This window comes from Phlebotomus papatasi, chromosome 1 (assembly GCF_024763615.1).
Source record: "Phlebotomus papatasi isolate M1 chromosome 1, Ppap_2.1, whole genome shotgun sequence".
Taxonomy (NCBI): Eukaryota; Metazoa; Arthropoda; class Insecta; order Diptera; family Psychodidae; genus Phlebotomus; species Phlebotomus papatasi.
Window position 1 is genome coordinate 18757401 of NC_077222.1, and position 26387 is coordinate 18783787.

At 35.4% G+C, this 26387-nt stretch overlaps 3 protein-coding genes across 3 annotated transcripts in view; 2 read left to right on the forward strand and 1 right to left on the reverse strand.

Moving 5' to 3' along the window:
• LOC129798101 (uncharacterized) overlaps positions 1–7794 on the forward strand; it is a 29421-nt gene extending 21627 nt beyond the window's left edge. Inside the window, exon 3 of the mRNA XM_055841075.1 lies at positions 6653–7794. Coding sequence (XP_055697050.1) covers positions 6653–7624 — 972 coding nt within the window. The 3' untranslated portion in view covers positions 7625–7794. The remainder of the gene's footprint in view (positions 1–6652) is intronic.
• A 5428-nt stretch (positions 7795–13222) lies between these two features.
• The window catches only part of LOC129798102 (uncharacterized), a 55988-nt gene continuing 42823 nt past the window's right edge, over positions 13223–26387 (forward strand). The window contains exon 1 of the mRNA XM_055841076.1: positions 13223–13517. The gene's annotated coding sequence lies outside the window, so the exon portion shown is untranslated. The remainder of the gene's footprint in view (positions 13518–26387) is intronic.
• LOC129799515 (uncharacterized) lies at positions 16221–22394 on the reverse strand. Its single transcript, XM_055843467.1, has 4 exons — positions 22254–22394; positions 21766–21831; positions 20638–21089; positions 16221–20280 (listed from the first exon to the last, which is right to left on the reverse strand). Exons 1-4 carry the CDS (start codon positions 22392–22394, stop codon positions 16221–16223), a joined length of 4719 nt encoding a protein of 1572 aa, XP_055699442.1.

The following is a 26387-nucleotide window of genomic DNA, read 5'->3' on the forward strand; positions in this document are numbered from 1 at the left end:
CTGTGATAACCAACATATCGAGCATGTGACAATTACAACAGGAGTTCCACGAGAAAACGGACAAGTAGAAAGAGTGAATCAAGTGATTATCGCTATGCTGACGAAGATGTGTATCGAGGACAAGAGGAAATGGTACAAACACGTCGCATCGATTCAGAAGTTCATAAACTCAAACATGCATACGAGTACAGGATTCAGTCCATTTGAAGCTATGTTTGGAGTACAAATGCGGCACGAGAATGATCTACGTTTAGGAGAATTGCTTGAAGAGATCCGAGCTCATCAGATGAACGAGCAACGACGTGAAATTCGAGAGAAAGCCAGAGAAAACATCATGAAGTCCCAAGAGGCCCAACGACGATCTTATAATTTACGAGCACGAGACCCTCCGACGTTCAAAGAAGGTGACTTAGTTGCGATAAAACGTACGCAATTCTTACCTGGAAAAAAATACGCGAGTGAATTTTTGGGACCTTACAAGATCACGAAAGTGAGACCCAACCAACGTTTTGACGTGACAAAAATCAGTGGCGAAGGACCAAACGTGACGACAACAGCAGTGTCACATGTGAAGAGGTACGAGTCGAGGCCGACTTGAAGTAAGATGGCCGAGTGTAAGAGGTAGTGTAATGTATGAGAGAGAGAGTAGAGAGAGTATGAGAGTGATAGACTAAAATATAAAGGAAGAAGAAGAAGAATAAGGAGAAAAGGAGTGATAGTTAAGCAGTGAACGCGGACGAGTGAACATCTAAACGTGGCAAGTGAACAAGCGGGATATCGTATAAATCTTATATGTATAAAAAATAAATAAAATCAATTATAAATTTGATAATTTAAAAATTCGTCATTTTTAAACTTAAATATTTACTACATAGCAAATAGCTAGAGACTTGCAAAAAATATTATAGATTCCTTCAAATGTTTACTTTGCAATTATGTACAGACATTAGAAAAATATAACTTTAGGTAGTTAGGGAAAATTATTTTCTTTGTGGGAACCGGTGTTCCAATCGTCCTTAAAGGGTTAAAGAGACCAAGGCTTAAAATGTTTATTATAAAAGCACCTTATCAGTTTCATTTAACTTTAAAAGTTTTATGGAATTCGGGCAAGACATATGAAAGATGAAAAATATTGAAATTTTGAGGAGTGTTTTTAAATATTTTCTTTCCAAAAAAAAAAACGGTATGACTGACTTCTTTCATAAACCACTAATCTATTGTCCTTTTTTAATTTTCCGAATTGTTTTCCTTCTATATTTTTTTTTTATCAAAATAACCAATTGGGGTAAAAAGTAACAAGAGTATACACTTCATGGAAATGATGCATCTTGTTGAATATAACTTTTGGAAAACGACCTTGAAAGCACACTTTTCGTTATATAAGAAAAGTATATCTTCCGCAAAATTGTGAAAGATACAATTTTCTTTCAAAAGGTGTAACCTGAATATTCATTTAATTTATCAGACCTAATAATAAAGCGAATAAAAATATTTCATACTTGATAATACAATATTTACCTGAGCATTTTTGAAAATCTCTAAAAAATTCGCTTTTAGAAAATCGTTTGAAAAGCATAATGTCCCTTCAAGAAAGAAGAAAATGGTCTTCAGAAAAGTTGTAGAACGATGAATTTCCTATATTAATGATCTAATTTCTCTTTAGAAACTTAGGTAGGGTTCCATAGGAGCTAGTAGAAAAATAAAATATTCGATTTGTGACTTTGCCCCAGTCTTTCCTACTTGAATAGATATTTTAAGCCCTTAAAAGACCTAAAAGATTTGTACACAGCTCTTTGGGATTTCGGCGTTCAGAATTCTGAATTTCGGAATTTTAGCTTTCGGGATTTTGACCCATTCGGGGTATTTTGGCGTTTGGGACTTCGCCTTTTTGTCATTTTGGCTTTCCGAATTTTGGCATTCGGGATTTTGACTCATTGAGAATTTCGATCCGTTCGGGATTTTTTCTCTTCGGGATTTTGGCTTTAGGAATTAAAAAAAAAATCGTTTTTTTTTCAACACATTAAGCCGATTACGCTCTTACTAAACAGGTTATATTCCTGACTCGTAATTTATTCATCCACAATGTTTGTCGTATACCACTTATCAATTTTGAGCTAATAATTTCATATCTCGCATTCTAAATCTAAAATATCGTTAGCCCAGATATCAGGCTAAATTTATTCTTCTGTTCTGGGAACATCCACTAGGATTTCCGAAGAAATAGTATATAGAAATTTCTGACAAATCATTGTGTTTTTTTGCTTTGAATATACCTGCTTAAAAGCATTAATTTGGAATTTATTTTTTTATTTACGAGCAATTTTTACGATTTGTGTTTTTGTCCTCTTTTATCTTGGACTATTTCAAATTTTGAAATTGTATACTTTGCCAGATTTTACCCCAGGTTCCCCTACGCAAGAAAAACTTTATTTGCTGTTCAGGTTAACCCTAGGTTTGTCCAATTCATAAATATTAAGTAGGAGCCAGGAAAATTGAACTGGCCTATACAGCCTGAATCAAAAGCCATACTAAAAAATTGTAATTTAGATGGTTTTACTAAACAGGCAAGAAGTAGGTACATATTATTCTTTTGCATAAAGTATTCCTTAATGCCTTTTTAGCATGCCATATCGTTCATATTTCTTAAGATTTCAACCGATTGTCGCTCTAACATCGTTTATTTGACGAACCCGGAATGTTCTTAAGTTTTAAAAGGCGTTATAATTCTATCAATACAATAAAAATAACAAAATAAATTAAAGTATCCTTATTTCTTCTATTGAAAAGAAAAATATTTTATTATTCTTTTCAAACTGAATTTGAATTTCTTTTATTATTTACTCGTTTTTTGTCAGCTTTCTTAAAAATTTAATTTCAGAACTTTTAATTATTAATTAAGCTTTTTTGCCTTCTCTAAAGAGCAATTTAAAATATTCCAGCGTCAGTTCATTTCACATTCTGAATATTTGACAAAAAGTCAGAGTTTTTGCGATAATTACACAAGCTGTTGGTTAGATATTAAAAACATGTTAATTTATTTGCATTGTTTGTGTTTATTTCGAGACCAAACACAATTTAAATTATGCAAACATTTATGAAGTGTAAATTGGTACAGTATCCAATTGGAAAACAAACGCATGATTTTTTCATTGAATTGCAATGCACCATAAATGTTGTGTACACCTTCTTGTATTGAATAATCATTGATACCTAGATAGAAAAAGTGTGGCTCAATTGTGGTGTAATTAACAATGTTTGGGGAGTGAGGATTATACAATGGGAAAAGTCAGTGATAATTTAGTGTTTGCCTATGGGAGTTTTGATTCTTTCAATAGAAATTCGATTTATAGGTCAAACTGAATCTCGGTTCAGTTCAGATAGATTTTCCATCTAAAAAACATTTAGTATGGAAAAAAATTTCAACATAGTCAAATTAAAAATAAATAAATATAGTATCTTTCAAAGTAACTCAAAACACTGAAAAAAATACTGATTTGAGTAGGGTGCAATTTCGAAAAGCGGAATTTTTAAAAATTATTACAGAATTATTAAGAAATTTATGATAGTTCTAAACACGGAAAGAGGAAGGTAACCTTTCTAAACGTTGTACGCATAATAAACTTTTAAAGCTTTTAGGTGAGAGGAACGTAATATAGAATTTATAATTCAAAAACAAATAAAATTTCAACACAGTGTTTTTTCTGTGAAATTATCATAAAAGTTTAGGCAAATGAAGAAAAGGTTGCCGGAAGTGTTAAACGTAAAAAGGAAGAAGAAGAAGAAGAAAGTGTTAAACAAAGGAAATTTTGTGATGCCACGCCCCCTTTTAGAGCACGTAAAATTTAATATATCGTCTCCACCCAAAACCATAACTTTTATTTTATACCTCTAGAAGTGTCGGTATAGCTAAGCAAAAGAATTAGTTCATTGTGTAAAATTTACAATAATTGCTTTTGTAATAGAGTTAACACTGGAAGAGGTATGGATTTTCTGGCTGGGATTCTTTAGAACAATCTCATTTTCGGTAGTCCTTTGTGAAAAGCCACATTGTATGTACACGTTTAGACAGTCATAGATCGCGAATATGCTACTGATACTGCTCGATAAAAATTTATTTTTTCATACAAGATCGGGAGCAGATTATAGCAGGGCCTAAGAGCTTTCGGTCGATAAATACTTGACTCTCGCCGATTCCGCTCATACGAGCTTTAAAGGGCCAAAATTTGACTCTTGATGGTAATTTGGAAGGATCCCTTTAAATGCAACAACGAACATCTCAATTTCATCCGACCGATGCTAGGGGCGTCAAAATCGAAAATACGATGTCAAATATCGCGACTTGCATTTTTCAATTTCAATGAAATTATACACTGAGAAAAAAAGAGGATGCGATTAACATTTTTTTCCTCAGAACTTAACACTTTTTAGGTGTAAAAATATATCAACATTTTTTTATGTTAATTTTACACCTTATTAAGGGTAAAATAACCATGAAAAAATATACCTTTAACCCCTAATACACCTAAAAAGAGTAATATTTACACCGATTATGAATCAATACTGCAGGGTAAAATTAACATTTCCGGAATGTTATTTTAACTTTTTTGGATTTCTCTCAGTGTAACTAGGGAAACTTCCCAAAGCAATGGGTTAAGGCCTAGACACACTTACGACTTAAGCCGGAAGACTACATAACGTAATTATAATAAACAAAATGATCAGATTACACTATATCAGTGTTTGATTGATCTTTTTCTCGGCTTAGGCCGAGAAACAGCCTAGTTGGTGGGAAAGTGATGGGAATTTAGTCAAATTCCCGCCTAAAATCACGCACAGCTTAATCATAAAACGGTTAATGCGCTTAAAATCACGCACAGCTCAATCATAAAACGGTTAATGCGCTAAAAATCATGCACAGCTCAATGATAAAACGGTTAATGCGCTTAAAATCACGCAGAGCTCAATGATACAACGGTTAAAATTGCGCTTAAAAAATCGCAAGCGTGATTTTAAGCGTATTGATCGTTTTATGATTTAGCTGTGCGTAATTTTAAGTGCATTTACCGTTTTATCATTGAGTTGTGCGTGATGTTTAGCGCCTTAACCGTTTTATGATTGAGCTGTGCGTGATTTTAAGCGCATTAACCGTTTTATGATTAAGCTGTGAGTGATTTTAGGCGTATTAACCGTTTAATGAATGAACTGTGCGTGATTTTTAGCGCATTAACCGTTTAATGTTTAGGCTGTGCATGTTTTTAAGCGCAATCTTAACCGTTTTACGTGTGTGCTGTGCGTGTTTTAAGCACATTCTTAACCGTTTTATGATTCAGCAGTGCGTATTCTCAAGCTCAATCTGAACCGGTTTATGATTGACCTGTGCGTGTTTTTAAGCGCTTTCCGAAAACCCGATCTAAGGATTTCTTGTTCTTTTAGAATATGATATACAGAAAACGTAATTGAACATCATTTCATCCTTATACAATAACTTCAATTCATTCCTTCTATTAAGTTTTTCAACGTCAAATGTTAAAGAAAAACATTTCAAATTATTAAGCAACAGTAGTACGATTTTCTAACTCCTTTAGCAGCTTTTTAAATCATTGGAGGGGTAAATGGTACTGTCCTCTCTGTGAGGTTCGAGGAGAAATAATTGAAACAGTAGGGGAAAGTGGTCTGCCTTTCAATGCAGCAGCCTTTGGACATTTATTTTTCTCCCTTATTTCCCAAACCAAAAATTCTATTTTATTAATCGAAGTTAATAGAAAATAGTTAGTTGTATTGATTATTGTTTAGAGTATAAGGTTTTTGCTTTGGAAAATAAGAGAAAAATTGAAATATTAAAAGGCTACCGCATTCAAAGACATTCAAATTCCCCTAGAGAAGTTTACTTTTCAGTCGTTGAATATCAAAATTTTGTACAGGTACAGAAATTACGTTTTAGAAATAAAGTGCGTAAAACATTAGTTTTACACATGCATTTTGCATATGAACTAATACATTCTTAAGAAATATTTAAAGAAAAAAAAACGATTTTCGACCAAGAATGTTTGCTTCGAATTTGTCATTGTGGGTGATGTTAGCATCAAGTAGTGTAAAGAAATTTTTATATCTAACTGGATTCCAAACTTTGAATGTTTTTTACAGCTATAGAAATTAAATATATTGGTTTTCATTTTACAAGAAGAAAACATTTTTTTAAACAAAATTCGGAAATATGCAAAAAATACGCAAAAATGCAAATATGCAAATAAACATGAAATATGTCAAAATATGCATTTTTAAATAGGGTTTATTAGAACCACAAGAGCCTAATTCGTGAAGATAAAGGGTCAAATAGGGCCTGAGAACGCTTAATAAAAACAAGCAAATATACATATTTTGGCCAGCTCTAGTGATAACTCTGCTTGCTTTGAGTGCATGCATTCTCATTTGCAAGTACTCCAAGATCGCTTGTAGATGATCTCGTCTACCATATCGATCTGGATTTTTTCGAGAAAGTGACCTTTTGGAAAATTCTGTGAAACAGGTGTATATCAGGATGTTTTGCACATTAAAATAAAATTAATTCGAAATACGGGTTACACGGTTCGGAATTAGAAAAAAAGGCTGTGATTAGGAATAAATCACAGTTAATTGTATGCCTCTTTTTCAGATACTTCTGCAACAGTCCATCGAAGGAAACTGCGAATCAACGAGGAGTTATGACGAAGTAAAACCCCGTCGAGTGCAATTTTCCACACAAAACTGCCTCGTGGCTGTTCCCTGCAATAACAATGGACATTTGGTGAGTGAGAGTGAGAAGTCCAGTAGTGGTCCAAATGGGACAAATGAGGAGAGTCAGGGTATTGAGAATGAGTATGAATTTATTGGGTCAGAAGTGGAGAAAGAATCGAGTTTGTATGTGGATATGGATAGGAAGTCTTTTCAGTCTCCGCCTAGGAGTATTGTGAAGAATGTGGAGCCGGCCAAGACACCACCGGCTTTGCCACCAAAACCGGCCAATCTAATGAAATTTCGCAAGGTGCTGAAGCCCAACAAGTTGCTCATAAAGGTGAGCACACCGGTGAAACAGCTGGCCGTTGAGCCGGACTATTGCTCAATAGCCAGTGTGTCGGAGAAGAGTAAGTCGGATTGCGATGACTTTGAGAATATTCCCAAATTGCCAAATGTTGCGGCAATTCTGGTGCCAAAGCGCACAGATGCCGGTAGCATGGGAAGATTCATCAATAAAGACAACTATGTGACAAAGACAGTGATGAACATTCAGAGTAATTCAGTGCAAAAAGAGCCAAACAACAATGTTAAGAGTCCCAATCAGGTGCATCAGAGTGTGGTGGAGATACCCTTTACGGCAAAAATCTTCGAAGAGCGCATTCCCATTCAGGCGGAATTTGATTGGTACAATCTGGATGCGGAATATGGGAAGTTCAACCAAGCGGATGTCATCAAAGAGACATCGGACTCCAGTGAGACGGAAACAGCAGTGTCTATCATTCAAAATCCAACAGTCACTGATCGGTATTACATGAGAAGTTCCATCATCAGATCACCTAGTAAACAGTCCATCGTGAGTGGTGGTGGGATTTTGCCCAAGAAGGCAGGAAGTGAAGTGCACTTGTGCTGATAAAATGTCGTTTCTTTTGTTTAGAGGAAATTCAACATTTTCATATAGGACTATTTTTTGTATTATTGTGTACACGAAAAAGGAACAATTGGATCAACTGACAGAATGGAGCAAATGAAGTGTGGAAAAATACTGAAATTATTTAAAATAAAATAACTGCATTTCTTTCTCGACTTCTTGGCATTACCATATTTTTACAAATTTTATTTAAATTCGAATTCTACTATTTTCTTTCATTTACCAATGAATTTTTGAAATTTGAGACCCAAACGCCACCTAACGGAATTTGGGAAAGCGATTGAATTTACTCTAGATTGTTTCTATAAGATATTTTATGATCGTCCTGAGTTCTAGGATGATCAACTTTCCATTTTCAGAACCCAGAAAACTGAGCTTTATGCTTTTGTTTTCCCGATCAAATCAGTACCACAAAATCAGAAGTGGGATTCGACTTGGGAATGAAATTTGAAGTACAGTCGCTTACAAAATTCCATAATTTGCAAAGCACTAATTTCGTTTTTTATAAGTAGGGTAGAGTCTGTACTTTTTCGCCAGTAAGCCCTTTTTCGCCACCTAAATTAAAATGATATTTTAAGAGAATTATGAGTTCATCGAATTACTAAAAGAGTATATTTCGTGACCTCTAGTCTAAAAAATCAGAAAATCATAACAGGTCCTCTACCGATTAGATTATTTGCAAGTTATTGAAAGAATATTTCGACAAGGTGAACAATCACAGAAAAAATATGGAGTTCATAAGAAATTTGTCAACGCTAAAGAGAAATTACCTTGCATTATTTAATGTTGTACAGCATTTGATATTTTTTCACTGAAAGTCAATCTGTTATTGATTACGCTTTGTTGTAATATCATTTTTAATAATGTTTTCCAAAAAAAAATTAAAGAAATTCGGATGTGGTGGTAAAGGACTTACTTTTTCGGCTGTGTGGTACTTTTCGCCACTCATTTGTCTAAGCATTTTATAAGTGGCGCACCTCGCGGATTATAGTCGAAGCAGGCGTGATTTTCAATTAACTTTTCTTTCGAATAAAAAAGTGAAAAAATCATTTAAAATACTCTTATAAATGTCTGGTAACGGTGTCAAATAAGAAAAGTGCTAAGCCATGTAGTTTTGGAGGTTTTTGAAAGCTGTTGTTTCTTAAAATTCAGTTAAAAAAAAGGTGGCGAAAAGTACTAAAACATGCATTGTTTCTGGAAATGAAATTTTTCAACCAGATACCCAAAAATTCCCGAGAAGTCTCCTGGTTCAATAGATAGACAATGTTTCAAAGCATCTGTACACGAAATTTCATTTGATTTCGATAAAAATTATAAGAATTACAAGGCTATCAAACCTTAAGGTGGCGAAAAGTACTTACTCTACCCTAAGCTCCTCCCAGAAAATAAGCTCTAAGGACTTGACTTGTGGCAAACAGCTGATGAAAAAGTTGAAATTTTTGATTATTAAATTTTTAATATGGGAATGGTCTATTACGGACTGTAATTTACAGTCCAAATAATCCACAAAAATTTTGTCAAATTGAGTATTCGTTAAAGGAAATTTTTTTTTTAAGTCCTAAAAGTGATATGGAGTGCATTGATATATCATGAAATTTCCAAACGTGTTTATGACTCAGGAAAGGTCTCAAAAGATATTCATCTTTACGACAGTAAAGCTCCCTAACATCTACAAGGAAACCACATCCTTAAGCATTCATGAGAATTCAAATCTTTACACAAACAAATATAGGAGAACTGTACCAAATTTCGGCCAGTTTGAAATTTCGATCACTTCTTTTTTTCTTCAAATTTTCATGAATTTTTAGTGTTTGCATATTCTATAGATTATGCCAAAAAAAAAACAAAAAATGTCGTTTCGAAGAACGAGATGATGTGAAAAAGGTTTTGGAAGAATTCCGGAAAAGCAAGGAACTATGGGTATCAAAGTGGCCAAAATATATTACCCAAACGTAATGTAAACAATACTCCTTAATCCTTAACCTTTTAAGGACGAGAAGGTCAAAAATCGAGGGTCAGAAAAAATCACTTTTTCTGACTTTTTAGAGCAAAACACAATTTTAGATGACCGTAGGAAAAGTTTCATTTTTGGGTCACCGGTGACCCAATCGTCCTTAAAGGGTTAAAACTAAATAACCTGAAAAATTCAATTTATATAAAAATATTACATTTCAAACTTAAGTCTTTGGCTTGCATGCAACTATGCCGAAATTTGGTACAGTTATCCTAATAGAACTATTTTTTCATCTTGTTTTTTTTTTTTTCAAAATAATACCTCTTTGTAAATTTTTGTAATTCTTTTTATAGAAGCATCTTTTTCAAAATAAATAAAAAGCCTTGGATTTTTCTCCACAAATTAATTTGTAACACTACCCGACTATTTACGTTAAGTACTTATTAAGCACTTAATAAATACTTAAGGGATAACATCTACCAAAACGCCCTAAACTTATGTTTTTTTGTGTGATTTTTTTGTGATTTTGCTAATTGAATCGAATAATATGATTTTTTTCAGAGATTTTTACATAAGTCTTGAGAAGCACAGGAATATTTTTCCTAATTGGATTTGAAAACAAAATGGCGACACAGCAGTGCACGCATTAAGGGTAAATTAGCACTAAAAGTTGAATAATTTTTATCCGACTGATTTGAAATTTTCAAGGTATTAGTTTAGATAGATTCTTTAAAAAAAACACATAAGATTTTGAGATTGACAATTACATTTTTTATAAACAAATAAAGTCAATTTTACTGTTCAAACTCAAAAAAAGCAGTTATATATTTAAACAAAAACCCTGTTTTTTCTTAAATTGCTTCCAATGTTACAAAAATCAATATTTTTAAAAGTTCTACGTGTTTCTATGGACAATCTACCTATCCACCTCGAGTTCTCTCAGCCCGTGCACTACTGTGCCGCCATTTTGTTTTCAAACCCGAATTTAAAAAAAAATTGTATTGCTCTCTTAAAGTTACATATTAATCGATTCATTAGAAAAATTCTCACACAAAAAACGTTAATTTTATAGTTCTGGTAGATGTTACCCCTTAATTCAATGCAATGCCTTAATTTTAAAAAGTTGTATGACAACCAAAGTAACTAACCACTTAGTGAAAATTGGTCAATTCGAATAAAATCTTACCTTGTTGTTAATCGTGTGATTTATCTCAGTTGTATAACAATCGTCACAATATCAAATTTTTAAATTATTTGTATAACATCCAAAGTGCTTCACAGTCAAAATACGTTTGCTTAGATTTTCACAATGTTATTTTTCGACCCAAAATACAAAAAACAATATTTCTAACATTTAAAATGTTTAATTTTTTGACATTGAAATGTTTCTCTAGCTTTCTTAGAAACAAATTGACCCTCTAACGGTGTTTTCTTTAATATGCGAAGAAAAGTTCTAAAACAATGTTTTCTAGGACAATTATGATCCAATAAAGTCGAAAAAACCATCCATTCTTCAGTACCTCTTTTAGTTTAGGAGCTAGGTGAGAAAATATAAAAATTTTTTGAAACTCGTTTTGCTTCTAAAATTCACAAATTTTTTAAATAAAATATACAAAGTAGAATGACATATCTTTCAGTAAAAAATAAATTTATTTTAGTCAGATAACTTTAAATCGGTATTTTTATGGAAATTGGAAATGAGTTTTTTTGCACAAATATTTTTTTTTGGTTTTTCTCTGACCTATCACACGAAACTGGGAATAGCAACAAAACGAAGAGTCAAAATGAGTTCAAACTTTCAAGAGATGTTTATAAGACTATTACCGAGGACACTATAGCACTTTTAAATAAATAAAACCTTTATTGTCGCTGTAAATGTGATTTTTGTGAAGACCGCCTGGAGGCGGTCTTACCCGTTAGAGGGTTAATTTAATGAAGAGAACCTAAAGTCAATAGACTGTGAAACAGAAGTACATAATAGTTTCCTGTCATTTACTTTTTTTTCTTTTTTGCTAGAAAGTTTTACGCGTTTCACGATTTTTAAGGGTTAATTTGCTTCTAAATCTTGCCAGAAAAATAAATAAAGAAACTGTACTAAATTTGAGCATAGTTGTAGGCAAGCGCCAAAGTCTTAATTTGCTTGATTTCGTCCATCTTGATTCTCATAATACCTTGCCCTTCCGTAATTTTTCCAAAATCTTTTTCACATCATCTCGTTCTTCGAAGCTAAGTTTCATGTTTTTTTTTTGCATTCTTAGAATATGCAAAAATTAAAAATTCATAGAAATATGAAGAATAAAAAAAGTGGCCGAAATTGCAAACTTACCGAAAATAGGTACAGATTTCTCTTAAGTATTTTTCCTTTATTCAGAAGAATAAAAAAAGTGATAATTCGAAAACTTTTGTTGTTTCTCATAGACTGAATATGGCGTAGGGTAGCTGTGCCAAATTTCGGCATAATTGCGTACAAGCGCCAAAGTCTCAAGTTTAAAATGTAATGTTTAAAATACAAATTGATTTTTTTGTTCTATCTTCTAAAAGAGTGTTGCTTGGAACCTTGTAAAGAGTTTACCGTCTTTACTTACTCTAAAATCATTCTTAATACATTTTAAAATTAATAAAAATATACACATAGCTTTGGTGCCCTATTTCGGCCACCTTCATTCTCATAGTTCTTTAGCCTTAAGGAATTCTTTCAATATCTTTTTCACGTCATCTCGTTTGTCTAAGCTACATTTTTTGTCATTCTTTTGCATTGTATAATTTCTACTTAAAATCTAAAAGTTCATGGAAATTCGAGGAACAAAAAAGGTGGCCGGAATTGCAAGCCGGCCGGAATTTGACACACTTACCCTAATTTAAAATTATTTTGAGCAGATCTTACTCAGAAAGTCTAAAATAAAAATTACGGTTTTTTTGATTCTAAGTGTTCCAATTAATTGTTTTTTTTCCCAGAGTATCCCTTCCAGAGTCCGAAAGGATGCTAAAAAATTAAATGAGGATTTTCTCAACCATTTGCAGGCTAAAATACAATTTTAACACAAAGTGCTCTTAGTATGTGCCTTTATATTGAGAAAAAATCAAAAGTAGAAGAAAGAATTTTCATGAAAATCACTTCATTTGCTCCTTTCTGCAGAATTAACTTGTAACTTTTCTACCTTTTGTATTATGTTGTTCCACCTAGCTATATTTAATTCTAAATGCACGGCTGTATTGAAAATATCTTCGTGTATCTGCCTCTTCCTAATTTATTGTATTATTTTTTTTGTGTACATTCCCTTACAACGAAATAAATAATGTAAATGTGACTGTTGGTATTTTCATTTCTTCAAACTGTCCACTCTGGGTCCACTGTTATACTGGTGGGAAACGCGGGAAAGGTGATGAATGTGTTTTTGGTTAGGTTTCTCTTAAGCGATACTAGCGCTGGTTTTTCATTTTATCACAGCCTTTGATAGGGATTGGTCTGCCTCTAACAGGGGATGTGTTTTTATTGGTTGGCCTCTAGCGATGTTGTCGAAACCAGCGCCATCTGGTAGGATTTTCAATTGAGAATACATTTTCAAATTTAGTCACGGTTGGCGCTGCTGTAGAACCGTCACAGTGTTTTGGTTTCGTCTATTACTACCTCATTCGCTTGCTTGCTCTCATGCGGGACGGTTGTGTTTCTGGTGCATGGTTAGTGATACGCATAGGTAGAAAAAGAATGTCTGTAGTGTGTGCTATTTAAATGCATTTAGTGTGACCAAGGCGGATAGTGTGCAGTGAAATTCGCGGGAATTGCTCTTCCAAGTTACAGTTAGCGACATTTCGCAATAAGACGTGTGGAATAAATAATTTTCTTTTCATTGCTTTGGTGTTCTCTGGTGGACTTCCTCCTTAGATCCAGACTTACGAATACTTTGATACAGTTACTACCAGGTAAATGTCGACCGAATTTTTCGTCTGCTATTTTTTTTTTTTTAAATAATTTTGTAGCAATATATTCTTGTGGTACGGACAAGCCAAAAGAAAATTTACATAACAGACAGCAACAGATGATAACTGCTGAATATTTCTTTACTGTTACCTCTTTTTTTTCTCTTTTTCACCTTTTTCTTGTGGTTCTGTTAGAATTTCTCGAGTTACCTCAATATGTTGATTTGTGCTGGAAACCCAATGCAAAAACTTGCACTCTGACTGCGGTGCGTTCAGATCAAAAAGGGGGGAAGCGGTGATCCTTCAGCCACTTCCTGCCCTTGCCATCCCCTTTTATGGTTTTCACTCTTTTCACTCAATAAAATCCAGAAGAAGCTCTCTTGCATAAATATATGTAACATTTCGCAAAATAATGCTACATAGCAATTACATAAGGGTGTCCCCGAATTGGCGCAAAAAATAATAATAATAAAAAACCAAATGCTTCAGTGAATGGTTCTCTCTTTTTTTCTTGTTCCATATATAAAAAACTAACACATAAGGTGGAGTTGCTACCAAAGTAGCAGAAAATAAATGAAAATAATTCAGTAAAGAGTGGAAATATTTGTGGCAATCGTTTGCAAAGTGATCCGTAAAAATGTTATAAAGTTGCTGTGCCAATATGCCAATGTCCATAAAAGGTATTAAAATAAAAAAAAAGAGAAAAAGTGTCTTCTAAGGTCACTGGAAATTGGCTGAATAACTATTTTTTTTCCTCTATATGGCCTTAAGAATTTCCCTCAAGAATTTTCCATACCGTGAGAGATTCTGCGTGTTCAATTGTTGCACCAGTTGCACATTGAATCCCCTGGCAAAACACAAAGGTAGTGATTTTTGGTTTTTGGTAGTGTCTATCACTAAGCCCAATGCAAGGACAATCCCAGGTTTAGAATTTTTTATCTGCAGAAATAATTGAAGATTGAAAAAAATGGATTATACATTGTTGTTTTATCAAAAATTCTGAGCTGTATTTACGCAAAAATGGCTTTTAACAAAGAGGGATTACAACTTTTAGGGGATTATAGAGTATAAAAGCAATAGTAGCGAACCCAACAAAGCCGCAATTTTTACAAACAAGTCTTCAGACGAGTTTTTCAACATTAGCTAATACATTACAAACTAGTAATTCTTTATTTATATTAGAAGTCTCAAAATCCATTATTTCATTAAAAATTTTTAGCAGTTTTTAAATTAATCTCTTGGGTATTATCCACAGTAGGAAAAGTGCTCTTTTTCAGGAGTGTTTTTGAATCATTGCAAAGTAGTTTATCGGCTAAGTTTTCTCTAAAACCAATATAATACGTTTTAAAATGAATAAAAATAGGGACATTAATTTGACTGCAATTTTGGACTCCTTGTTTGGAATTCGGGACACTTTGCTTGTAATTCTGGACAGCTGAATTTTAGAATTAGGGCTTCCATTCTCGTTCATTTCAAGAACCCCATTTAGGAGATCCTCTTTCTCTATGCGAAAAGAAACCGTAGGATGTTCCAAAGGACTCAAAAACTTTAAATATGGGGGAAGTGCTTCTAATTTGGGACAGTGTGCATATAAGAACCAATGTCCTAAGTGCGAAGTGCAACATTTTCAATACAAATTTAAGTTTTTTGTTATTTCCTTATTAGAAGTTTTGTTTAGAACCTTGAAAAGCAATGTACCGTCTTTATTTTTTTTTAAATTATACTCCTAATACGATTTAAAATGAAGATAAATATGGACATTTTGGATATCTTCTTGTAATTCGGGACACTGCTTGTAATTTTGGACAACTGATATTTCGTAATAGGACTCCCATTTTTGTTCTTTTTAAGAACCCAACTTACAAAGTGCTCCTCCCGTTTATGAGAATGAACCGTAGAATGTTCTTAGGATCCCGGTAACTTTCCATAAAACACTTATAAGACTTTTTGCACTGCATTTCGTTCGTATAGGTGATGTTTCTTTATTTCTTCAGGCATTACTCAGCCTAGTCATAACAAATATTAAAAATTTATAGTATTTCAAGAATAAAAGAATTGTCCGAATAAGAAACACATCTTCAGTAGTGAACCTATAACTAAATTGTCTAAATTTTTACACGAAAAACATAATTCACAAGGAAAACTTCACTACAGTGAAATATTTAAAAATAAATAAAGCAATATTTACTAACATCATATTAAAATATCTGGGGGCGCTCACCTGAATAGAAATTAGAGGTTAAATTTGTCCAGCCTATTATTCGGCTAGGAGGACAAAACGCGGTGAGTCCCTGGATTTGGTGCTGGTGATGAGTGGTGATCCTCGAAGGATTTTTGTCCTTTCTCCTCCTTCTTTGGTCAATATTGTTCCACCAAATGTCCAATGCACACAGTGGAGGGAGGAATGGAATTCAAACACAAAAAAATGTTCTTCACTGGGTGATAAACAACTTTTATTCACCATAAAACTCCACTTCTACTTCACAATTTCACAAAATTAAAAAACAATTGAAAATTATATTGAATTTAGAATAAGCGATTAATTTGATGAGTTTCCCGCAATGGTTACTAAGAGACTAAATGATTGAGGCGCAAAATTGCCTCTTGGAGAGGTGGAAGCATACGAAGAATCTGCTGACTCGCGTCTCTTGCCACACGCGGCGGCTGGACACATGATCCTCATGCCCTTGTGCAGAGGCGGATTCCTCATGGATGGGAATGATGCGTCAACATTGCTCCGGGGCCGGGTTCCGAGGGTGGTAATCCCTCTATTGGTAGTAAAGCAATACGTTGAATGGCCCGTTGGTAGGTACCCTTTGTAGTGCGTATGGTAACAACACGACATTTTCCGTCCTCTCCAGTATGTGTGGCTTCCACGATTCCCATAGGCCAGTGACTGGGAGTAGCCTGATCCTCTTGTAGGAGGACAAGATCACCTGGCTTGATGTTATCCTGAGACGTGTACCACTTCTTTTTGGGCTGTAGTGTATGTATGTACTCTCTTCTCCACCTAGATGCGAAGTGTTGCAGTAGTTTTTGACATAGTTGCCATCTGGTAAGAGAGTGAGGTGAAACGGTGGTGAGATTGATCTCAGGAAGCATATTCAATGGCTTTCCAACAAGGAAATGACCGGGAGTCAAAGCTGCAGGCTCATTGGGGTCTTCTGGCAGCGGTGTTAAAGGTCGGCTATTTAAAATAGCTTCCACTTGGCAGATCACCGTGGAGAGTTCCTCAAAGGTTAGGATGGTGGATCCTATTTCTCTCCGTAAATGAAACTTCAAAGATTTAATGGCGGCTTCATGGAGACCTCCATGATGCGGAGATCGTGGTGGCATAAAATGGAACGTTATGCCTTTGGTGGTACATTCATCATGGAAACTAGACTCTGATTTTAGTTGATTAAGCAGATTTTTTAGAAGTGCGTCAGCTCCACGGAAATTAGTGGCATTATCGCAATAAATGTGCGATGGAGTAGAGCGACGAGATATGAACCTCCTAAGAGCGGCAATAAATGAATTGGTGGTAAGATCACCCACTACTTCCAAATGAATGGCCTTGGTGGCAAAGCAAACGAAGGCACATATATAGGTTTTGTAGGAAGCACCTCCGCGTTTGTAGGCGGGTCTGGTTAAAACAGGTCCACAGAAGTCAACAGCACAAGCAGCAAATGGAGTACTGAGAGTCAACCGGTCTAGTGGTAGATTCCCCATCAGCTGGTTGAGGAGAGTAGGCTTGTGCCGAAAACATGTAATACATGTTCTGCACACTTTTCTGGTGAGATCCCGAGAGCCTAGAGGCCAATATCTTTGTCTCAACGTAGCTAGCAGCAGTTGAGGCCCAATATGTTGATGATCTTGGTGAAGTTGTGTGGCAATCATGTAGGACAGATTGCATTTGGGTAGCAAAATTGGGTGACGAATGTCATATCCCTCTGAAGAGTTCTTCAACCTTCCTCCGACACGTATTAAACCTTGATGATCCACAAACAGACTGAGTGGCCATAGATGACGGAAAGCTCGAGTAGATGTCAAGTTTCCTTTCTGGATAGCAAGCTTTGCCCCGTGAAGGTACGTGTCTTGGGCGAAGGAGATGAGCCTTTTCTCGGCATGATCTAAATCGACTGGGGTTAAGGGTACGGTGGTTTTGGTTTTGGAAAATATGCGCAAGACATAGGCAAGGATGCGCGTGACTTTACGGAATTTATTGGATCGAGAAAGGATCAACTCAATAGGATGGATATTTCTTTTACGCGGAACAGCCACCATTGCTAATGGTTCCGGAAGATTTCTGGTTGGATCCAGTGGCCATAGATTAATAGTTTGTGTGACAAACTGTGGGCCATTCCACCACAATGTATCGTTTATCAACTCAAGTGGGAGCATGCCACGTGAAATTATATCAGCTGGATTTATATCAGTTGGGACATGGCTCCATTTGTGGACATGTGTCAATGATTGAATTTCAGTAATTCTACTGAGAATGTAAGAATCAAGTTTAGTGCGCTTGGACCGAATTTGACCTAACACAATAGTAGAGTCAGTCCACATAAAATATTCAGTAGTGTTTATGGATTTACGAATCTTATTAAGGAGACGAGCTCCAAGTAGAGCCGCACAAAGCTCTAGGCGTGGTATAGTGGGGGGATCGGTGGGAGCAATTTTGGATTTAGCCATAATAATTTGGGACATTAAGTGACCTTGGAGGTTTTCAGTGACAGCATATGCTACAGCGCCGTATGCATATGAACTGGCATCTGTGAATATGTGAACTTCCCTTAGTATCGACCCAGACATATTGGATATCCAACGTGGAATGGTCAGGGCTTTAATAGCGGGCAGAGCTTTGGAGTAACGCATCCATTCCACAAGGATGTGATCGGGGATGGGTTGATCCCATCCTAACTCATGTTTCCACATTACTTGGAGGATTAATTTTCCGCGTAAAACAATAGGACCTATTAAACCTAATGGGTCATACAGCGACGCAACACAAGCAAGAATGTCCCTTTTTGTGCGAGCTAAGGTAAAGTCGAGTGATAGTTTATAATGAAAGCGGTCAGTAGTTGAGTGCCACGTCATGCCAAGAGCTGATGAGTTTGTGTGAGCTGAACTTTGGTCAGAACTGAGAGATGATGAGGCTACAATACTAGGATCATTAGCATTCCATTTGGCCAATTTCATACCAGCACTTGATAAAAGATTTTGTAGTTCTTCAATCGACTGGCGGGCGTGTTCGACTGATGGCACAGATACCAAACAATCATCCACATAAAAATTGTGCGTGAGCAGATGACTGGCCAATGGATGAGTGAATTTTCCTTGCTCAGACAGATCATTCAAGACCCTAGTGGCTAAAAATGGGGATGATGTAACACCAAAACAAACTCCTCTGGCACGATAATGTGTTATGGGATGATCTGGATGAAATCTCCACAAAATTCTGTGATAATCACGGTGAGGGGGATGGATAAGAATTTGAGGATACATCTTTTCAATGTCACATGTAAAGGCGAACTCATTTATTCGAAATCGTAGAAGGATTTCGACAATATCAGGTTGGACTGTGGGGCCCATCATGGCAACATCATTAAGACTGAGTCCTGTTTGGCTTTTTGAACTGGCGTTCATGACAACTCTTGTTTTGGTGGAATTTTCAGTGGTCTTTACCACGGCGTGGTGGGGTAAATAATAAGAGGGTCGATTCAATTCTTCATCTGGAACCTTTTCGAAAAATTGAAGAGTAAAATTCTCCGACATCGCTTTGTCGTAATTGGCTTTGAGGGTGGGGTTCCTCTGGAGCTTAGCTTCCAACGCCAAAAATTGCTTTGTGGCATTTGGCAAATTAGTGCCAAGTCGAGTGAGATTGGGCTTAAATGGGATATGTGTAACATAACGACCAGTGGCGTCGCGAATTGTGGTTTCTCGGAAAATTTCTTCCACCTTTAAATGGTCAGAATTGGAATGGCGAGGTGGTTCGATTTCTTCCGAAGCCCAGAATTTTTTCAAAGTAACATCAATGGAAGCAAGTGTTGTAGCAACAACTGAACATGTTATGGGATTTGGTTCTGGTTGATATGGACCAGAAATTACCCAGCCTAGGCAGGACTCCTTCAGAACTGGCAGCCCAGTGCCTAGTTTGATAACTGAACCAGAAATTAGGTCATTATAGAATTCATTGCTGATAAGCAAATCAATGGGCTGAGAGACAAACCAGGTTGGGTCAGCTAATTTATAGCCCGATGGAATTTTGAGTTGGGCTTCATGTATTTCCCAATTTGGAATCTTCTGCTCAAGTACTGAAGACACAATCTGGCAAGACATAGTGAAATTCACATTGTCCACCAAAGAATGTACATTGCACTCAGTTTGATATTTGGAACGAGAACCTCCCTGGACGACACTCCCAATGAAAATATTAGATATAGTCCTTGGTAATTTCAGACGCTGATAGAGAGACTGAGAGATTAGGTTAACCTGAGCACCTGAATCCAAAAGTGCCCGGCACTGAGTAGGCACGCCATTTCGATCGAGAACATGCACTATTGCAGTCTCTAAGAAAACCTTTTTGGGAATGTGAGAGATCCCGGAAATGGAATTTATAGCAGAGGCATTGGCCAATGTAATTGGCGTTGTTGAATTAGTAGCACTATTGGCTGTGCATGGACCCGTGGATTGGGTTTCCTGTACTATAGAAGCAACTTGTGGGCTAGTAGCCGGTGTTGCCGGTATAATAGATGGAGTTGGGGTAGTTCTTGAGGTATTAGAACTGTTGGGATGAAATGAATTATGTAATAAAGTATTATGGTGGTTAGAACACGTTCTACATGTGAAAAACGTGCAATCCCTGGTGGGATGGGTGCTGATAAGGCACTTACGACACAAGTTCTTTTGACGAACGAATGTCGATCTGTCTGGAGCTGACATATTAAGAAATGTTGGGCATTTGAAGACCTTATGGTCGGCCTTGCTGCAAGCAGGGCATAGGTTGGAAGTTGCGGTAGCAAGCACAGTTGCCTGGTTGGATTTAGAATTATTAGATTTGGGTTGGTGGTGGTATGATGATTTAGAGCTCCCAGATTTTGGTGGATTATCTGGGTGCTTATTTGGCATGGTTTGGCATAACCGTAGAGCTCGCACCCTTTTATCGAGAAAAGACATAAAGTCATTACAAGTGGGCATTTTATTGGCGGAATCTTGAGCCCAGAGTCCCTTAGTTTCTTGGTCTAGTTTAGAAAGCAGGAAATAAATAATCCAAGGATCACGATTTTTAACATCAAGGGCATCAAGTGAATTGAGGACTGAACTGGCTGTGGAATAAAGTCCTGTGATTGAAGCAGCTGTGGCAGTGGTCACAATTGGAATTTTGCAAAAACGATCAATTTGACTGTGAATCACTGTAAATTTATCATCATAATGCTTTACCAGAATATTCCATGCAGCCTCGTAATTTTCCTCAGTGACTGAGAGAGTGGATATCATTCGTTCTGCATCATCTTCAACATATGACATGAGATACTGAAGCTTTTGGACTTGTGATAATTTTGGATCATTGTGAATGATGCTTGTGAACATGTCCTTGAATGATTTCCATTTCGTATGATCCCCAGAAAAATTAGGAACTGATAAAGCGGGTAATTTATTATGGCTTTGTGAATGGTTGTGTGAAGTAGAAGAATTATTGTGGGAGCTTAAATTGAGCAGACTTTCATTTAAATGTTCGAAATGTCTCTGATTTCTCAAATCAGACTCCTTTTGGTGTTCGATCAATTTTGCAAGAGCAATTTCGAGAATGGAGGGTTGTGGATTTTGAACAATATTTTGTGCTGTAGCACCAGTGGGAGATGGTTGGGGATTATCAAGAATAGGCAAATTTTTAGCGCCACTTAATTCCTTTTTTCTAGATTGTTGAGAGAAAAATGTCCACAGGGCGCCCATTCTGGATATAATTCCATTGTGCTCAGAATCTTCCTTGTCTTTATCAAAGGTTGTGGTCAAAAGTTCGCGGTGAATTTGAATAAATTGGGATTCATAATCTTTAATTCTGTTCAAAATGGTTTGAATCCCTTCATAATCGATTTCGTGATTTCCCGAAGCAATTTCAGCAGAGAGATCTTCCAAACGCTTGATATACCCCTTAAGGGAGCTTCTTTTCTCAGCTAATGGCATTGCAAAAGTTTAAAAGGGAGCACAACTGAAGGAAATGGTGTGGAAGGGAATCGAATTTAGAACAATATAGAGAAAAATTACTCACCCCCGGTGCTTTCAACAACGCAGCCTGTCGCTGAGGCTCGGCTGGACCAACGATGGGGGCGCTCACCTGAATAGAAATTAGAGGTTAAATTTGTCCAGCCTATTATTCGGCTAGGAGGACAAAACGATGGGGGCGCTCACCTGAATAGAAATTAGAGGTTAAATTTGTCCAGCCTATTATTCGGCTAGGAGGACAAAACGCGGTGAGTCCCTGGATTTGGTGCTGGTGATGAGTGGTGATCCTCGAAGGATTTTTGTCCTTTCTCCTCCTTCTTTGGTCAATATTGTTCCACCAAATGTCCAATGCACACAGTGGAGGGAGGAATGGAATTCAAACACAAAAAAATGTTCTTCACTGGGTGATAAACAACTTTTATTCACCATAAAACTCCACTTCTACTTCACAATTTCACAAAATTAAAAAACAATTGAAAATTATATTGAATTTAGAATAAGCGATTAATTTGATGAGTTTCCCGCAATGGTTACTAAGAGACTAAATGATTGAGGCGCAAAATTGCCTCTTGGAGAGGTGGAAGCATACGAAGAATCTGCTGACTCGCGTCTCTTGCCACACGCGGCGGCTGGACACATGATCCTCATGCCCTTGTGCAGAGGCGGATTCCTCATGGATGGGAATGATGCGTCAACAATATCGAAGAGAAATTATTAGTACAGTAGACTCTTCGATATCCGGCTGACTGGGGGAAAAAATGACATTTAGGTTTTTTGAATGATCAACGGGTTTTCTATGTTATGCAGTGTGAATTTATTTTCTGTCTGACAAAGAAAAAGAGAATTTTCTTCATGGTGTGCTTATGTTTCATTTTTTATTACAATTATGTATTAAAAACTTCGATACAATGTTAATAATACTTTAATTCACTCTGGACAAACTTCATGTTTAGTGAAAATAATTTTGAATATATCAACCGCCAGTGTTTGGCAGCTGTCACCCGGATATCGAAGTGCTGGATATCGAAGAGTCTACTGTACTTTGTCGAAAAAAGCAATTGTATTCAAAATTAAACGAATGTAGTGTTAATGTTTTCTAAAAGGAATGAATATTAAGTTTGAATACGTTATTCATTAAATATTCGAAGAAAATTCCATAATTCTAATAAATTTATTTGTAGTGTCCAACTTTACCAGCAAAGTGTCCAAAATTGCAATCTGTCCCAAATTGTGAGCACTTCCATTTGTGTTTACTGAGAGTCCTCATAAAATATTGTAGACTTGTCGTGTTCTCTGATTGCCTAGAGATTTTGAAAGCTTTTAAAACATTTAAAGCTCAAGCCAAACAGAGAACGCAGGGGATTGAACAACCCCTAAAAATTTTAAACACCATTAGAAATAGGTAAAGTTCCAAGGTAAATAGCAAAGTAATTAACTATTTTTGCTGACTAAGAATTTGAAATGACTTAGTGAGTACAAGTACAGTAATAACTGCAACGAAATTCGAACTTCGTTGAACCAATAATAACTAATTAGAAAACTGCAACAATATAAGAATCAAACGCGTTAATATATTGGAGATGTGCTGCATTTAATAGAATTGAATTTAATTCGATTTTAGTATTGTAAAATTTATTATTGGCAGTGTTGATGTTCTTGAACTTTATTGTAAGGGACACCGGGGCACAATTAACCAGCAAATAAAATTTTCAAAAATTTTTCTTCGAATATTAATCTGAGAAAAAAAATGTTTCAGTCAGTAGAAGTTTACTCTAAATAAAGAGGTACAATATTTCTTTTAAGGTAGACTATTACTGCCCAGATTTTCTCCAATTGGTACATTTCTTATTAACATTAGCAATATAATTTTAAAGTTTTTTGAGGTCAAGAAGTGTGTTTTATATCATTACATTACTATAGTATTTTTAATTAAAAAAATAGATAGTTGAGATAATTTATTTACATTTTGTGCAGGATTAAGGCACTTTCAATATAACGAGTTGAATAGTGTAAATTGCGATGCTTTAAACTCCCTTAAACTAATTAAGTCACACTGTGTGTTTTATACAATAGATAATGCTTTAAGTAGGGGATTATCCGAGAATTGTAATACATTCAACTTATAACTATTCTCTTCAGAATAGAGGTTTATCAATTTACGAGTATTTCTGGTTTTTAATACCAAAAGAAACATATAAATAATAAAAATAATAAATCCCTAAATCCTTATGCCCAACGCACAATAACTTTTGTTTTGTAAACATGTTTTTGAGATTTTAACGAGAGTGAGTGAGATCTCGATCTAGTCATCTCGCTCATTCTCATGAGAAATTTTGAAAACATGTTTATATACAAAAGTTATTGTGCGCTGGTTATTACAAAAAAATGGATCTAATTTATTTATTTACATCTGAGAATATTTCAAGTAAAATAATAAAAAATACAGTTCCATTTTGCCAAAAATAATCATGATGATTTCATTAATTTTAAACTTCTAAATCGACTGCTGATCAAATTTGATTTTTTTTTTTGTGAAACTCAGGTTCGAGAAGACCTTTAACCCCTTTAACCGCTCTTCAAATTATAATTTTATCTATATTGCATAATTCCTCAACAGACTATATTTTCGCTTCTCGGGAAATTTACTGAAATTGCTTCTCAATGGGAAATCTTAAACTTTTCTAGGACTACTCTAAAACTCTAGTTCCCTTGTGAGATGACGTATAAGCCAAACATCTCGAGTCTTGCAATATCGTCTTCTGCAATTCCTAAGTGTTCTGGGACTAGCAAACATTCTCAAGAGATGCACATCCTAAGCGAGCCTTGTGATTTCCTTGAGAAACTTCTGAGCTGTGACGATGTATGCTTCTTGTTATAGTGCCTCTTAATCTTTGCTGTTCAAACTTATTTATTAGTTTTGGTAATTTTTTCTGGTATTTAAAAATTGCTTAAGAGTTTCCTCAGATGTAAATCCTAACCATTCTTCAGACCGCATTCATAGATTTAAATCAGTTCCCGAAAGACTTTTTTATAAATTCATTGAGAATTTGCACTTTCAATGAATTGCTCTAAAAATATAATCCAAAGTTAAAATATTGTTTCCAATAAACCACTTCAATCAAGTTACATATCAATCAAGTTCAATCAAGAGAAGAAAAACCATATAGATAAAATTTAGATCTCAAGAACATTTTAGCCAAATGATTTTACTTCTAATTTTATTATTCTTAAACTTCTTTATTAAATCTTTAAACTTTTCAAAATTTTGGGCATTGCATTGCATGTCGTTTAAAAATCGAAATCTGCGGGAAACGAGTTAAACCATCAATCTAAAACCCATCTAAGACAATAGCGGGAGGTGGGGCTACTTTGAGCTGTACGGCTACATTGTTATACAGGGTTTTTCGCCCATTTCTAAATTAAGCTTGTCCTTACAATTATTTTATTTATATCCACAAGTGGTTTGTTCATCCGATTTAAATCAAGTTAAAACCCAGTTTTGTTTAGAAATATGTGAACAAATCTTATAACAATGTAGCCCCACCCCACAGCTCAAAGTAGCCCTACCTCCCCCTGTTCTGAATATTTTGTTAATTTACAATAACTTAGCCTTAACCTCAGAAATTTAATCAAAATATAAAACAATTGCATTTTACAAGACCTAACCGTAAACTGTATCAATTTCAAGACAGTTTATACACTTTTGGCTACACTTAAAACTTAAACTTAATAATAGAAATGGCATCCGCACAAAGTTTTTGCAATTATGTTTATACAAGGTACTTTTTGGCTATTTGTAACATAAACTATTGTTCCTATTACGAATTCGTGGTAAACTGTACTGTGTAGTCCAATAAGAATCTACTGAGATTTTAATAAGAAACTATGGCAGAAGTTTCTTAGTCTTCCCATCTGATAAGAACATATTTCGTTTTTCAATTTTCGTAAACAGATTACTAAAAAAAATCTATAACTTTGTAGGCAATAAATTAAGTAATTTTCTAAGGCTTTTGACAGTATCAACCGTATCAACCACGAAATTTTTCTAAATAAACTTTATATTCACTTTCTTCCTCTAGCATAAAACTGCTCAAATCGTATCTATCTGGCAAAACTCAATCCGTTAAAATTGACGATATTATTTCGTCCCCTTTTTACCTCTTTCCAGGGGAATTGATCAGGGTTCGGTACTTGGACCACTCCTTTTTTCTATATACGTTAACGATCTCTTCTCAGCTTTAGTTAATCATAGTTTCCACTTATATGCTGACGACTTGCAAATTTATCTTTTTGGAGATATTCGTGCTCCTGAGAACTGTTTTGTTGATGCAAATAACATCCTGTATTCCGTTTCACGGTGGGCGTCTTCTAACGATCTTCTTCTCAACCCGAAGAAGTCACAGGTAATGATTGTGTCAAGTAATCGGCTTCGTTCTTCCCCAAATCGCGTTTTTCTCAATGGCGAGGAAATTCCCTGCGTCCATAAAGTCAGGAATCTTGGAATAATTTTCAATGATACCCTGACTTGGGACGATCACACTTCTTATTTGTAGAGTGAACTTCTCACTTTTCACCCTTCGTAGACATCGTTTCTACACTCCTCAGAGTATCCATCTTCTTTTAGTGCGAGCTTTGCTCATTCCTTTATTTTCCTATGGTGATGAACTG

Excerpts from the sequence above, each read along its gene's own strand:
- LOC129799515 (XM_055843467.1), bottom strand. The coding sequence starts at position 22,394 with ATGAGGAATCCGCCTCTGCACAAGGGCATGAGGATCATGTGTCCAGCC. Across the intron at positions 21,832-22,253 it reads CTCAATCATTTAGTCTCTTA|GTGAGCGCCCCCATCGTTGG; the intron begins GTAACCATTGCG and ends ATTTCTATTCAG. Across the intron at positions 20,281-20,637 it reads AAAAGGGTGCGAGCTCTACG|TTCTAATACCTCAAGAACTA; the intron begins GTTATGCCAAAC and ends TCATCCCAACAG.